The sequence below is a fragment of the Stegostoma tigrinum genome, chromosome 30 (genome assembly GCF_030684315.1).
Source record: "Stegostoma tigrinum isolate sSteTig4 chromosome 30, sSteTig4.hap1, whole genome shotgun sequence".
Lineage (NCBI taxonomy): Eukaryota > Metazoa > Chordata > Chondrichthyes > Orectolobiformes > Stegostomatidae > Stegostoma > Stegostoma tigrinum.
This window is the reverse complement of record NC_081383.1, coordinates 6498477-6513300: the sequence shown is the minus strand read 5'-3', so window position 1 is coordinate 6513300 and position 14824 is coordinate 6498477. Positions and strand designations below refer to the sequence as shown.

Below are 14824 nucleotides of genomic sequence, written 5' to 3'. Positions count from 1 at the left end.
CCGCCACTGACTAGCTTTTAAATTCCAGATATATTCATAGAGTTTAAATATCATGGTGCTTTGGAGGGCCTAGGGACCTGGATTACTAATTTAGTGACAGTCCCAGTGTACTGCCATCTCCCTGTTGGCGAAGGGTTGTGAGAAACACTACAAGTAGTTTAACTGATTTAACAAAAGCTTGCTTTTCCTGTCCTAGAATCCTCTGTCCCTGTGGATGTTCAGCGTGAGCCACAGCAAGTGTTAAGCACGTCAACGACAAGCGGAAATGCACAGCCCCAGAGTGCTCCAGTGACTCAACAGCCAACACCACAGAGAGTGCAGGACGAATCTGGCACTGAAATCATTTTCTTCTGAACTGGACTGACAGCCGAAGAAGATCCTGTGCAGTCATTGGCAGCAGACACAGGAAGTCCAGAAAATCTCTCAGTAATGAATAGGTGGAGAGGGGGAGCTGGTCAGCACTGATGGAAATGGAAACAGTCTGAAACATTGCCAGTAATCTCCCAGACAAGCGTATTTGAATTGTGCTCGAAACTGAGAGGGGCCTAATATTAGGACCGGAACCTGATCATCATTACCAGCAACAACTCGTCTTTATCTCTACTACTTCTGGGAGGGAGGGTCTTTCTTTTAGAAACTGTCATGACTGTTGCACATGTCTTTTGACCTGTTATCAGGAGATTTAGTCTGGGTGTTACTGCCACTTATGTTTGAAAGTGTGTGCAGTAATTAAAGGTGTTTTTGCCAGTGAGAACCACAATTGGACACTGGATCTGCAAGATGCGGCAGAATGGGTGTTGCTGTGGTCTGCCCACACTTCCTGCTCCCCTCCCCCTTGTTGAATTTACAAACACAATACCTACAATTTTTCTAACAGTAGAGATGGCTGAATAGAAATCCCTTTCCATGTGTCAGGAATTGGGAATGTCTTTAGGGCAGTAATTTTTATTTTAATGATTCCATGACATTTTTAAAAATGTGTTTTTAATTCATCCGATGGAGGGGGGGCCATGTTAAACTGCAATGATATGCAATGCCAGGGCATGTGCATCCCAAGTGGAGGACTACACATCGGTTTTAGTGGGGGGACTAGCTCCTGACTGATGGCTGATTTAAGGTGCTGAGGGGCTTGAGGCAGAAGACAGTGAGAAGTTTGGATTTGGGTAAAAAAGAACTTCAGTGGCTATTCCAAAATGTTAATCAGAGTTCTTTTAAAATCGCTGGTCGTTTCTGTAATGATTCACTTGCTCTGGTCAATGGCATTTGGGGACCAAGTATGTTGAACAATTAATTTATAATCTGACCTTTTGTAGCCATAAGAAATCTGCTACTAAAGCTACACAGTGAGATTCTTGAAATTGGCCAAGCTTTTGCCATGGATCAAAGAGAATATCGTGGAGATTTATTTTGGTGGTTTTATTCCTGTGTAAGGAGTGGATGGGTTGACTCTATTCTAGATTGCGATTGTATAGACTGATTTAGGTGGAGTATATTTTAAATTCTTATTTCATTATGTTGGAGCTTTTGTCAAACTAACCAATGACGTCCAAACCCAGAAATGATTTCTCTTTTATTTTTGTTTGGATTTCTCTCGTTTGCTTTTTGGGGTTGCAGTATTCACCTTAGTCACTCAGGCTTTTGTGATAGAGAACCAAAGCTGTGACAGAAACAGCAGGCCCTGTTCACACCTTGGGTGTGAAGGTTTTGACATGAGATAATGGCTAAGCATATCAGTAACAGGAAATGCTTTTGCCTTTATTGCCAGGGTTGGAAGCCAAAAGTTTTATGAAGCATCTGTGCATGGGCGCTACAGAAGCTGTCCAGGTCAGGCCCTGAATAAGCCATTAATAGTTGACCATTGTCTACTGGGATAGTGAGACTTGTAAAGCGAGCAGTGACTGCTGTTGAATTTCTGAGTTTGCAAAATTATCCTTTGACCCAAAACAGGGAGTCTCTCTGTGAGTGGCATAATGGGAAAGAAGCCAAGTGAAAATAATCAGAGGTCATGCAGAAATCAAAAGCTAGGAGCGTAGATAGAACAAGCAATGGCTCAGTGCTGCTTCAGGTACCCATACCAATCCAAGCCTCTTGGTCACTCTTCATGTGTAGTGTTGTTATGTGAGAATAGCATAGTTAAACATATTTGGGCAAAGGTCATTTGGCCCATTAAATGTTATCTTTTCAGGACGGTGTGTATTCTGGGCTACCTGTGGGGTTTGCATATGCCTTTTGTTCAGTGTTGTTTGTCTTTCCTGTCCTAAACTCTTGTCTCTTGCTGTGGTTAAAGTCCCACCAGCTACCCACCTAGCATGTCAGTAAAGCAGCCATTCTCCTTGTGAGAGTGGCAGGAGACTCTCCTGCTGTGGATCCTGTCTTCAGTCCTTGTACAGTCCAACAGAGATCACTGGAGGTGCAAAGCTTTTTTTAATCCTTTTGAAAGTTAGGGAAACACCAAGGCTGATTGTGATGCTCTCCCTTTCCAACTGGCTCAGTCTCCATACAAACTTGACAGTTACACCTTGCTTTCACTGAGCAGTCTAACTTACATAATAGGTCCTCTTTAGCAGCAATCTATTCAGGAGATGGTACAAATTGTTTAATGCTGTCAAATGCCAATGAATACAAATTAAAGGGCACAAACCAGATCTAATGATGTTAACTTCTTGTTGTCCATGTATTTTTACAGATATACCTTGTACAAATGTGCATCTCTTTTCAATACATCTACAAGCAGCCTGTTAATTTTCACTCCGAAACACAGGGAATGTATTAGCTGCAGTGTGCTTTACTAGATTATTCCTATAAGGTTTATGGGACTTGCTTTTGTTGGTTGCATTGATAAGAACCAGTAAAGGGCTATTGAAGCCAAGCCTGGGCTATTCTCAGGTTGTTTCCTCTGAGAAAATGCAAAAGGAAGTACTGAGTATTCCTCCAATCAGTGCTGAATTGTGGATTTTAAGGTTTACAGGTGTTATGTGAGGAAATAGCCTCCAATTGTACATATTTAATACAACCAACCGAACACGCCTGCTTTGTCTGAAGAATCTGGGTTGTGATGTAGATGCTATCAGGACAGGTTCAAACAAATAGGTTGTGGAGGGCAGAGAAAACCATTGAATGGAGCTTCTGCGTCAGTGACGTATGTGTGAGGTGTTCATACGGAGAGTGGGAAAGCACCTTTCAGCTTCCGCTAGGAGGAATGTGAAGATGTTGAAATTTGCTGGGACAGTGGGCCTGAGAGGGGGACGGGACCAAATGGTTAGATTTGATTTGACTCCCCTTTCCCTGCAACCCCACTCCCAGGTGTCATCTCATCTCTCTCTCCCACCCCACCCCACCCTCCATCTTAAAGCTCACTTAGCACAGTCAGGTCAATGAGTTAACGCTTTTAGTTTGGGCAGAGTTTGAGTCTGCATAACCTCTTATTCTCAAAATATTGAGTTTTCCCCAACCCTAGTCTGATTCCAGAAAGTTATTTTAGGCAGGTAAAAACACTTCTCAAAATATTGAGAAGAGAGTTAATCACTAGAAATATCTTAAACTTTTCACTTTTGAGTGGGTTCTTCCAATTTGCACTGGAGCATGATGTCTTTATCCAATTTGTTTTATAGCTGGTTATTCTATCTGAAATGTGTGGTAAAAGTTTTTTTTTGAGGTCACAGAGCACTTTAATGCACTCTAAATTGTTACTGTACTTTGTATCGGAGGATTAAGAAGTGGGAATCATGAAAAAGGTCAAAGAACGCAACCTCAAACATTCCACCAATGGATGCAGTCATGTGACTATGGTCTGATCACATGATATCTTGGCCATGTGATGGGTTTCTTAGGGAAGTAACACACCTCTATTAATGGACCAATGCAATATTCAGTCACTTCCTGCAAGGCTGTGGGCTCAGCCCTGTGTATTATTTCACGTCTTGTCACTAGGGACTCAAGTCTCCATTCTAATGCACACAAAAAAAATCAGTGTCAACTGAACCTTATTAGAGATTTAGAGATTACTTCTCTCTGATGTTGAGGGAAAAGATGTGTTAGGTTGGTTGAGAGGGACAGTGTTGGAGTGGATAGTGTTCAAGGACGTTTAACATTGATGGAGTTACCAGTCACTCACTGATCCCCATGGGCTCCAAGGATGCCATTCCCTTGGCACTCTGGCACCTGGTGTGTTGAGACTCCTTATTGCACATTTTAAATCCTGTAGGGTGAGTATGTAGGGGCAGGGAGAGAGATGGTTGATTGAGTTTCAATGAAATTCTGTTCATTGTGAAATCCTTTTGATCACCTTATTGCTACATTCCATGAGATCTTGGTTTTAATGGAATTGGCTTTTGTTTTAGAATCACACTTAGGATTTTACTAATTTCTAGAAGCAGTGGTTAAGGTGGAAGACTGGTTACTGATGGGGAAAGCAGTTTCCAGTTGACTCCCTCCAATGATTATTTTGTCAGCATCTTGTTTTCCAGAGAGAGGCTCAAATAGGAATATTACACAATGCTAATGAATTCAAGCATGGCTTTCCTTGTAACTTTTCTCTGTTTAAAAGGATTGGTGTAAATTTTGCCAAAGGATAAATTTGATTTGTTTTTATCTCTCTTTTGGGTGCACACCTTTAAAATCAAAATCTGCTCTTGTGGCAGAAGGTTCAACCCTTGAGCTACCAGCAAAAATTCAACTCCCTCGACCCTCGGGCACAGCGCCTCGTACTCTAAGCCACCCAGATAAGGTTCAGTGCCCGTATCTGTTCTGTTCTGTCCCCGGTCTGTTCAGCCTTCAATGTATAAGTTGCATTAGTAGCCACTGGTTATGCTGGGGTGAAGTGGGGTGTGTTGGAATCGAGAGCTGTCACGCCTCATCACTGGGTGACTTCCATTGAAAACCTGAGGTGACTTGAGGTCATATCCCCAGCCAACCTTTGGTCTTTAGTCTCCCCTCGGGTGTTGTACAAGAATGATGCCTGTTGACCGTGGAGTTGCATCTTAATAGGAGCCAAGGCAGGCAGAGAAGATGAAACACAACCTCTTGTATGTATGTGGCAGAATGGAATCTGGGTTGTCTCCAAGAGGGCTGTGCAGAGAGCATGAGACACTTTGATATCCCTGTAGTACTTCAAATAATAAATATTCCCAGCCTTCCAAGTGAACTAACCAGCAATCTGGAAAACTGACAAGCAACCTGTCATTGCATCAGCCCATCTCCAGTCCATTCAGTATTAATGCTAAATCTGATGACAGCAAAGCAGCTGTGTTATCGCAGTTAAGGCAGTGTGACCTTAAGGTCTCTGTGCTTCCTGATCACCATGTGCAGGCTCAGCATGTTACTGTTGTCTCTTGTGTTTCTGGGGTTTAGTGGGGTGTGTCTGTAGAAAGGGCTTCTCCCTGCTGATCACTGACAAGAAGCGCCTGCTGCGCTATTGAGCAAGGCCATTCAGCAAATGACCATCCTGTTGGAGCTGCCTTCTCTGCTTGCGAGAGAAGTGACTAGGGTTTAGGTGGGTATCCAGCTGTGACCACACATCGGTGTCTCCAGAAAATGTTGAGGAAAAAATTGGCGAGTGCACAAGCTGTGCACATTAGGAAGACAGTGTCCCTCCTAATCCTGTGTAACCACCCCTACAACCACAGCTCATACAGTAAAGACTCCTCAGGTCCTGGACTGTTTATAGTGTAAAATCATCAGATTCTGTTTAGACTACATTTAATGAAAAGTGTTTGGGGCTGGGTGGGCTTGAAGTATTATTGATTTTGATTGATCATGTTAGGCTGTATACATTGTACATAGTTTCAGATCTGTCCTGTCACTGACTGCCAGTAACTGTTGACAGGACCTTTGTAGTTAATTTTGTTACATGTTGTAAAATTTTAAATGGGTAAAGAAACTGTTGATATTCTGTCTGAATTGTGCACCTCCAATGTCTTTAAAGAATTGTAAACAAGATTGTAACACATTGAACAATTTGTTTTTATGATGGATCATTATTCTTGGCAATATAAAGAGTTGCCTAGAACAGACCTGATACCAGCAATAAAGAGAAATCCTGGTTTATATTCACTGCTGGCTGTGTCTAATTGTTGTGATTGGGTTAGAGCTAATAGTGTCTGCTCATGGCTGCTTTATATGTAGAAACCTATTAGGAATGTCAGAAATAAAACCAGGTTAAGGCCACTCAGGCCAATCAATCCTGATTTGTTGTTCAGTAACGTCATGGATGATCTTTGATCTGGACTCCTATCCTCTTTTGGTGGTTGAATGTTCAAAGGTAATTCACTCCGTCTTGAATATGCTTAGTATATGCACCCACATTCAGAATTCCCAAATTTCCAGCCCTGAGTGAAGAAATTTCTCTTTCTTTGTCCCACCTACTGCTTGCTGCCTATGATCTCTATCCCCCCCCCGCCGCCACCGCCGGCGCCTGCTCTCTAACCAGGTAGTGATCTACATTTTAGCATCTGTTTTTGTTTCAGATATTCAGCACCTGCAATTCTCATTATATCAAACTGAAATAGCTGTATGGGGGTGGGGGTGGAACTAAAAATTAATTAGGATTTAGCAGCCAGGTGATTGCAGAAAGATGTTGCAGGATTTTGATGGCGGGTATAATGAGATAATCAGCAGATCAAACAACAAAGCCATATGCAAAGCTGACCTCTTGGCCCCCAGTCCTGTTTAACATTCCATCCACTAGGCACTTGAAAGCAAAACTATTGAAAGGAATTGAAGGTGTTAATGCCAATGGTTAATCCATGAAAACCTTCAGAACTTGCTGAATATGCAGTAGAAATCCTACAAATCTTTCTGGGCCACTGAGAGTGATATAGCCCTTGCTAAAATGGACAAGGATTACTGCCTCCAGCTTGACACCAATGCCAATAAAGATCTGGTGAGGGATTGAGCTCCAAGGTTTTGCCTCCTCTCGAAGCAGGTCACCATTTTCTTTATTGCAGAAGTTTTTTTTGAGTATCTTCATGTCCAATCACAAGTGCTAAAGAGGTCCTGTACGGAATTTGCATATCAAATAAAAATCAAGGTTGGTACTTGACATTCCCTGCAGGTACAGATACCAAAGAAACTTTTTCTACTCATGCAGGACCCTATTTTCATTGACAAAAAGACAGTCTGACAACTGAATGGACCTTCATTTGTACTGTGACAGGAAGACCTCTGACAGTGGCCTTTTCCCACTGTGCCTTGACAGCAGCTGCCCCAAGCTTTAGTGTGTCCCTTAGTACATAGTCCTGGACCTTGGAATGTGCTAGTCGAGGTCAAACCTGCACTGGAAGGCCAACAAGCTTTGAGGAGACCAGAGAGTGCCTTTCACCGAGTTGATAGTCCTCCAGCTGCAGTGTGTGTTTGTCTTGGTGTGTGTCCCGGGAACAGATGGCATAGCACAGAGTTCCACGTCAAGGAACTCCTTGGGATGAATCTAGAAAGAAACTACTGCATCTGTCTCCACACCTTTTGCAAAAGCACATTCCAGAAGGACATGTGTGACAGTCTCGACAACACCACTCAGCTGCTTTGAGGGTAATGTAGTCATGCACGAAGATTGGGTATGCATGAAGATTCTCGGGCAATGCCCTTGTCACCATCAGTCAGGCGATTTGTCTGTCTTGGTGCTTGTCGTTAAGTCTGAGTGATGGGGCATTCTGCCAAATGACTTTGACAGTCTGCTCAGGGAAAACATGCACCCTCTCCTTTTCACACAGGGTCTTGAGGACACTACATGCTGACCACTTCCTGATGGTCTTGTGGTCAAAGATAGTTCCGTTTACAAATCACTCCATGAGGGACAGTCGGTACAGAATGATCCAACTACTTTGGAGGGTTTTGCGGCAACAAGGCAAGTTCCATCCTTCAGAACAGTGGGAGGGTGGTAGAACCTGAGTGCGTGGTGACACTTGGTATTTGTGCACTGAAGGTCTACGTACAGCTTGATGCAGTTGCACACAAAGGTGGCCATCACGATGAGGCCACGTTCTGAGAAAGGGTCACCAGACTCCAAACATTAACTGTTTTTTTTCCTTTCACAGATTTTTCCCTTCACAGATGCTGCCAGACCTGTTGAGCTTTTCCAGAAACTTCTGTTTTGTTTCCAGGATGAGTCCTGCTTAGGGCTCATCCTTCCATCCCAATGCTTGGTCTGAGCCAAAGGATCGAGAAAAGAATTGGTGTGTTCTACACGCTCTCCATGTAAGGAAAATACTTGACAAGCTGACCAGCCGTGTAGATTAGATTCCCTACAGTGTGCAAACAGGCCCTTCAGCCCAACAAGTCCACATTGCCCCTTGCAGCATCCCACCCAGACCCATCCCCCTGTAACCCACACACCCCTGAACACTACAGGCAATTTAGCATAGCCGATCTACCTAGCCTGCGCATCTTTTGGACTGGGAGGAAACCGGAACACCCGGAGGAAACCCACGCAGACACAGGGAGAATGTGCAAACTCCACACAGACAGTCACCCGAGGCTGGAATCGAACCCAGGTCCCTGGTGCTGTGAGGCTGTACTGCTAACCACCGAGCCATGGTGTATTAAATGCTGCTGTGTCCTCACATGGATCCTGAGACTTAGATTGGATCACAGGATTGATCCAATCCTGTGGGGAAGGCTGATAAACTAAGTGTAATTTCAGTGCTGGCTGGGGACAGTTAATGGCTCCTGTTGGGTTCATACTGATTTAGAAACAAACAGATAGGAGTCTGCTTAGGTTGCATTCACTGAAAATGAAGGAAACATGATAATGTTCTCATCTGGGTACCTGGTTGGCAATTTCCGTGCCTAATTACGGGATCTCTCATTCCAAAGAATATCTTAATCGTGTTTTAATTTTAGGAAAAGGTATCATTCACGGGGTGTAAGTGTTGTAGGCAGGACCAGCATTCGTTACCCAACACCAATTGCCCGAGAGGTGGTGCTTGGCTGCTCTAATTGCTGCAGTCCCTTTGATGTAGGTGCACTCTCAATACCGTTAGGGACGGGCTTCCAGGAGCTTGCCCCAAAGACAGTGAAGGTGATATATTTCCAAGTCAGGATGGTAAGTGGCTTGGAGGGGAATTTGAGGATGATGGAGCCCCTCTGCACCTACTGTTCCTCTCCTTCTAGATGGTAGTGTTGATGGGTTTGGAAGGTGCTGTCTGAGGAGCCTTGGTGAATCTTTGTGCAGTACCTACAAGATCCACTGCACAATGCTGCTGGTGGTGCGGGGGGAGTGAATGCTGATGGATGTGGTGCCAACCAAGCTGGCTTCTTTAGTGTCAAGCTTCTTGAGTGTTGTTGGGGCTGCACCCATCCAGGCAAGTGGGGAATAGTCCATCGCACTCCTGTCTTGTGCCTTGTTGTGATGGACAGGCTTTGAGGAGTCAGGAGGTGAGTTTCTCACTGCGGTATTTCCAGCTTCTGACCGACTGTTGTAATCGCAGTGTTTATATGGCTAGTCCAGTTCAATTCCTGGTCAATGGTGAAACCTAGGATGCTTAAGTGTAGTGTTCATTCTTGCATGCGCAGGCAAGGTCAGATAATACCTCAGGGAACCTTGCCCAGCACTATTGACGTTTTGTCATTTTCATTTTAGATCCCTCCAGGGGAAGGTGTGACCTACCTTGTACATTATCTAAAGATTATTTTCATAAAAATAATTAGGACTTCTGTGTGAAATGCCTTGGAGTGATTTACTAGAGTATCAGTGTTGCATAAATCCAAACTGCTGTTGAATGGCATTTCAAGTTCTGATGAGGCCAGGCTGGAACCTGTCTGGGGCATTCTTCCTGCTTCCTGGTCACTGCCTCTGAATTGGACAGAGAGAACCCTTTGCAGTGTCTTTTCTAGATCCATTCGTCATGGGTGGTGGGGGTAGCTTGCTGTCTTAGCGAACACCCTCCAAAAGGGAATTGGAGGTTTCATATGCTTGATACAATTTGCATCTGTGCAATGGTTACCTAGTGACAGGTCATCGCTGTCTCTGGGACCTTGCTGTGCACATATTAGCTGCTGAGTTTCCTGCAATGCACACGTGGCCACTTTTTTTTTGAAGAAAATACGTGAAATTACCATAAAACCATGACGTTTGGAAGCTTACTGACCCACCTGAAGCCCCTGGTACACTCTGCTCTATGTTCACCAATTATTGGATTTTTATTTGGTGTCCAAAATGTGAGGAAATTGGCAAAGATTTTAAAACACAAAGAAATTATGAGCCACACACAAGACTAACATAATGGAGCGATTTCTGAGACTGTAAAGTGCAGTTGGCACCTCTGATTGCCATGTTGCTTGTAGGTGCATGACATTACACAGTACCATGGGTTTCTGTTTTCTCTTAGACCCTTAGGCCCGAAACGTCAGCTTTTGTGCTCCTGAGATGCTGCTGGGCCTGCTGTGTTCATCCAGCCTCACATTTCATTATCTTGGATTCTCCAGCATCTGCAGTTCCCATTATCACATTACACGGTACCATTGGCTTCTGTTTTCTCTACATCCAGAAGTACTATGACACACAACTGAACAGTGTTTCCACCAGCAGCCTCCCAAATTACATACAGTGCTGTTCTGTACACTGATACTTTACCAAATTCACCTGAAACCTCTTAAACTAAGGATCAGTTTGACAAATGTTATTTTTCATTTATTCCACTCTTCTACCTGGTTTCATTGTATTTTTTTCTTTGTAGTTATCGAACCTTTGTTTGGAATCTGTTCCGTTGGCTCTTCTCATAAGACGTGTTTGTTGTATGCAGTTTTATTGCTTGCGATAGTCAGGACAGGCGAGGACAGCATGAGACCTTCTTAGTCTTTAGATTCCACCCAGTGAATCTGTCAGAAATTGATCAGGTCTCTGCTGCTAATGGGCGGCGGACGGAAGTGGAGGTTGGACTTGGCGGCAAAGTCCATAGCTGGATACCTTCCTTGTTCTTCAGATGGGACATTCTCCTCATGGTTTTATGTTAAAACACCAGGAGAGACGCACAGTTACAGAATAGCCCTCTTTATAAGGTAAATGCAACAATTTGCAAATGGTGGTCAAATATTGCGCTCAGTCAGAGTTGCTAATCCTCTGGGCTGCCCATCTCTACACAGGGAAGAAAGGATAGCGTCATGTGATGGGTTGTGTCGTGCCCTTAAATCCAGTTTCAGACTCATACTGACTCTTTACCCACACTCTGGATCCTATTATGGTGAGCCTTATCCTTTAAAGGACACAGGTGTAGAGTTGTTACCAATTTGGCACAGAATTGTTGACGACATTTAGGTCGAAGGGACTTTGCAATAGTAAATTGATATAGTTGTGGGTGGGAGAAGGTTGCATCTGACTCTACTAAACCTGACCTAGGATAGGGGTGAAATATGTTCCAAACTGGGACTGGGCCCCATTGCGCAGCAAACACCTCATTTTGTTTTGTCCAGAGACCCACCAACTTGGGTGGTAATTCAGCAACCCTTGAACTATTCCTGAAGATTAGTTTGTGGTTGTAACATGGTTGGAAAGGTCAGGCAGCATGTACTGTCTTGGCCTCACTCATTAACTGGAAGAGTTTCACAAAGAGAGAGGCAGAGACAATAGAATAGAATGGCTAATGTGTCAGGTGTTTCATGCTCCAGGCTAAAAATAAATTTGAATTAACCTCTCGATCAACCAGTTCCACATCTTACTTGATGCAATTAAGCCCTGGCTGAGTGATAGGAGTTCAGATAAAGTGAAGCAAGACCGTGGGAGCAGAAGTTAATGCTGATTATGTCATTCATTTGTTCCCAGGAATTAAACAGAGCATTCCTTTTTCGTAAAAGAGAAGATGCAGTGAATCAGAACTGTTTATGCAATTTCCCCAAAACATCCCTCATCTCTTGCAGATTAAATCTAGGCCATGAGAAAGAGACTGTTTGTTTGCTTTGAATGGTTTCATTATTAAGATTTGCTTACCTCAGAGGCCTGTGTTCAGCTGTGAATACAATCACACCTGGTACCTAGAATAGAATCTGTACAGTATGGTAGAAGGCCATTAAGCCCATTCTGACTCTCCAAAGTACAACCACACCCACACCCTCTACATTTCCCGTGGCTAACGCATCCCTGGACACTACGGATAATTTAGCATGGCCAATTCATCTCGCTTGCACATCTTTGTGACTGTGGGAGGAAACCCGTGCAGACACTGAGAGAATGTGCATTTCCAGCCATATAGTCACCCAAGAGTGGAATTGAACGCTGTGAGTTATCAGTGCTAACCACTGTGCCTGCTCCAGAGTTCTTCTGAGCATTGCTTCAGGGAGAGTGATGTGTGCCATGAGCCTGTGATTCTACACTATGTTAATGCCCACACTTCATCCGTAGCTCTGTGTAGAACACAGGATGTGAAGAGCAGACGGTTTTTCATCCCTTGTTGTCTTCGGGAAAGAAGGACATGCATTTATGGAACAGCTTCCACGGCTTTGCCATGTCTGGGAGCCACTTGCAGTCAAGTTGAAGTATGGTAACTCAGGAACCAGCTTGCACACAGCAACTCGAGAGAGGGGCGCTAGAGCAGAAAAAGGCCCTTCAGACCATTGGAGAAATTATTCAACTATTTCTGCAAGCACACGCAAACAACAATGTGACATTGATCAGATCATCTGTATTTGTACTTGTTAGAACTATTGACCAGGACTCTGGGTGGAGGGGGGAATGGTAAATACCCCTGTTCCTCTCCCAAATGTTGCCACCTGAGCAGGCAACTGGGGCCCCGTTTAATGTCTCAAACAAAAGTTGGCGCTGCTGATAAAAGCAAGGTATTGGTGATCGGTGAACCTGTACTTTTTTTTAATTGTGGCGATGTATATGGGCCTGGGTCACTGGGAGATCTTTAGAAATTTCTCAGGCACAGTCAGAATCAGCAAACACAGACAGCAATAGAGAGAAAGCATAAAGCAGCCTTTTTTTTCGAAATAGCGCAATGGGATGTTTTGCATCCACGTCAGAGGGTGGTCTGCCTATTTGCTGACCACTAAGTGTCAGAAGGCAGATCACCATCACCTTTTCAAGGGCAACTAGGGATGAGCAACAAATGACCTGCACATTCTGTGTGTGTGAAAGCCCAAAAGGGGAATGGTTTTGCCCCTATTGTTTCACACTGTGCAAGATGTCATAAACCAGGGGACTGAGTGCATGAGTTTAACAAACGTCATTAAACACCTCAAAGGATAGTGTTGAGTTGCCAAATATAACCTGAGAAGGCAGGTATCCCAGGCGCTTAATCACCTGTGCAACTCTGGTTGACATCAAAGAAACACTCAATGTTCTGTTTCTTTAAAGGTGACTGTTTAAGTGTAAATATTTGGTTTTGACTCCATTTATCTCAGGCGGATCATCAACACCCCCTCAAGTATGGATTCAATCAACTGAGATCTGTCTGCAATGGAGACATGATCAATTCCTAAACTGTTGTTTGATTTGATTGCCATCAAGAATAGAGCGCACCAGCAGACAGGAGGCAACTGAAGTAACTCCTTCCATTGACTCAAGTTTGTATCATTTCCAATCAAATCTGCAGCATCCAAACAGCAGATCAAAAGCTAAATATGTCTCCCCAGCAAATAAATCAGAGCCGACGGGCTCAGTGTCTGAGTAAATATTTATTCCTCAGCCAAAAGAGAAAAGAAATTCCCATTTTGATGTTGAAAACTCTTGCCTACCAGCAGCAATGGTTGCAGAGATAGTAGGAACTGCAGATGCTGAAGAATCCGAGATAACACGGTGTAGAGCTGGATGAACGTGGCAGGCCAAGCAGCATCAGAGGAGCAGGAAAGCTGACGTTTCGGGCCTAGATCCTTCTTCAGAAATGGATGCAGGATCAGTTCTGAAGAAACGCTAATGCTGCTTTTTCTACACAGAAGCTGCTGTGTTTTTCCAGTGATTTCTGATGAAGGATCAGTTGTTAGTTTTAAATCCGAGGTATGATATTCTTTTAAGCAAAAGATATTGAGGGATATGGGCCAAAGGTGGGAGTGTGGAGTTTGGGCACAGTTAGCCATGATCTCACTGAATAGTGGAACAGGTTCGAGGGGCTGAATGGTCGACTCCTGTTTCTATGTTCATGTCAAATCCTGTGTCATCAGTGGCCTTTTTAGAAGGGAGGCTTATAATTGATTGAAACTAAGGACATGTGTCAGCATTTCCATTATTCTGCATTTCACTCCCGAGGGCCACAGGGTCTATGGAGAGCAGTAGCCAAATCCTCTTCCTGCCTTATCCAAATGGAAACTTTCACAGCATTCAGCCAGAGATGAATGAACCGCTCTGGATTTACTTGTTCAGATTAAAGACCTTGATTTTCAAGTACCACTGCCTGTGTATGTTAATCAAAGCTGCTCTCTGGAATATACAGTGGGCTGTTACAAGTCTGATGGCTGTCAAAGAAAGGTGTGACTATTAAAGAAATGTCGAGTGACAACCCTAGCTTCAGGTTGTTGATCGGGGAAGGTTTTAGTGGAAGAGCCCTCCCCCCTGCAGCTGATAGAGGAACCTGCTTTGCATTTTCTCCTACTTTAAAATTCCTATGTGACTGCACTGCAAATATCCTTCATTTGCTGTGAGTTGCTTTGGGATGCAAGATCTTTCAGTGCCCACTGTATGCAGACTGTCCTATGAAATGGACCTTTTCGTTCACTAGTCATTGAGTCAGAAGTGTACAGCACAGATAAAGGCCCTTCAGCCCATTGAGTCTGTGCTGGTCAAAATCATCCACCTAACTATTCTAATTCCGTTTTCACTTAATGAGAATGTCCTCAGTAATGCCATCCTGATTCTGCATTCTGTATCTGTGTATTAACTGCTGCAGATTAAATTACTGTT

At 43.8% G+C, this 14824-nt stretch overlaps 1 protein-coding gene across 4 annotated transcripts in view; it reads left to right on the top strand.

Annotated features, from left to right (window-relative positions):
* Positions 1 to 6051, top strand: part of LOC125465756 (rho guanine nucleotide exchange factor 18-like) — a 196748-nt gene extending 190697 nt beyond the window's left edge. For all 4 annotated transcript variants that reach the window (XM_048559548.2, XM_048559546.2, XM_048559547.2 and 1 more), the window contains one exon: positions 197 to 6051. In XM_048559548.2, coding sequence (XP_048415505.1) covers positions 197 to 354 — 158 coding nt within the window. In that variant the 3' untranslated portion in view covers positions 355 to 6051. The remainder of the gene's footprint in view (positions 1 to 196) is intronic.
* The last annotated feature ends 8773 nt before the right edge of the window (positions 6052 to 14824 follow it).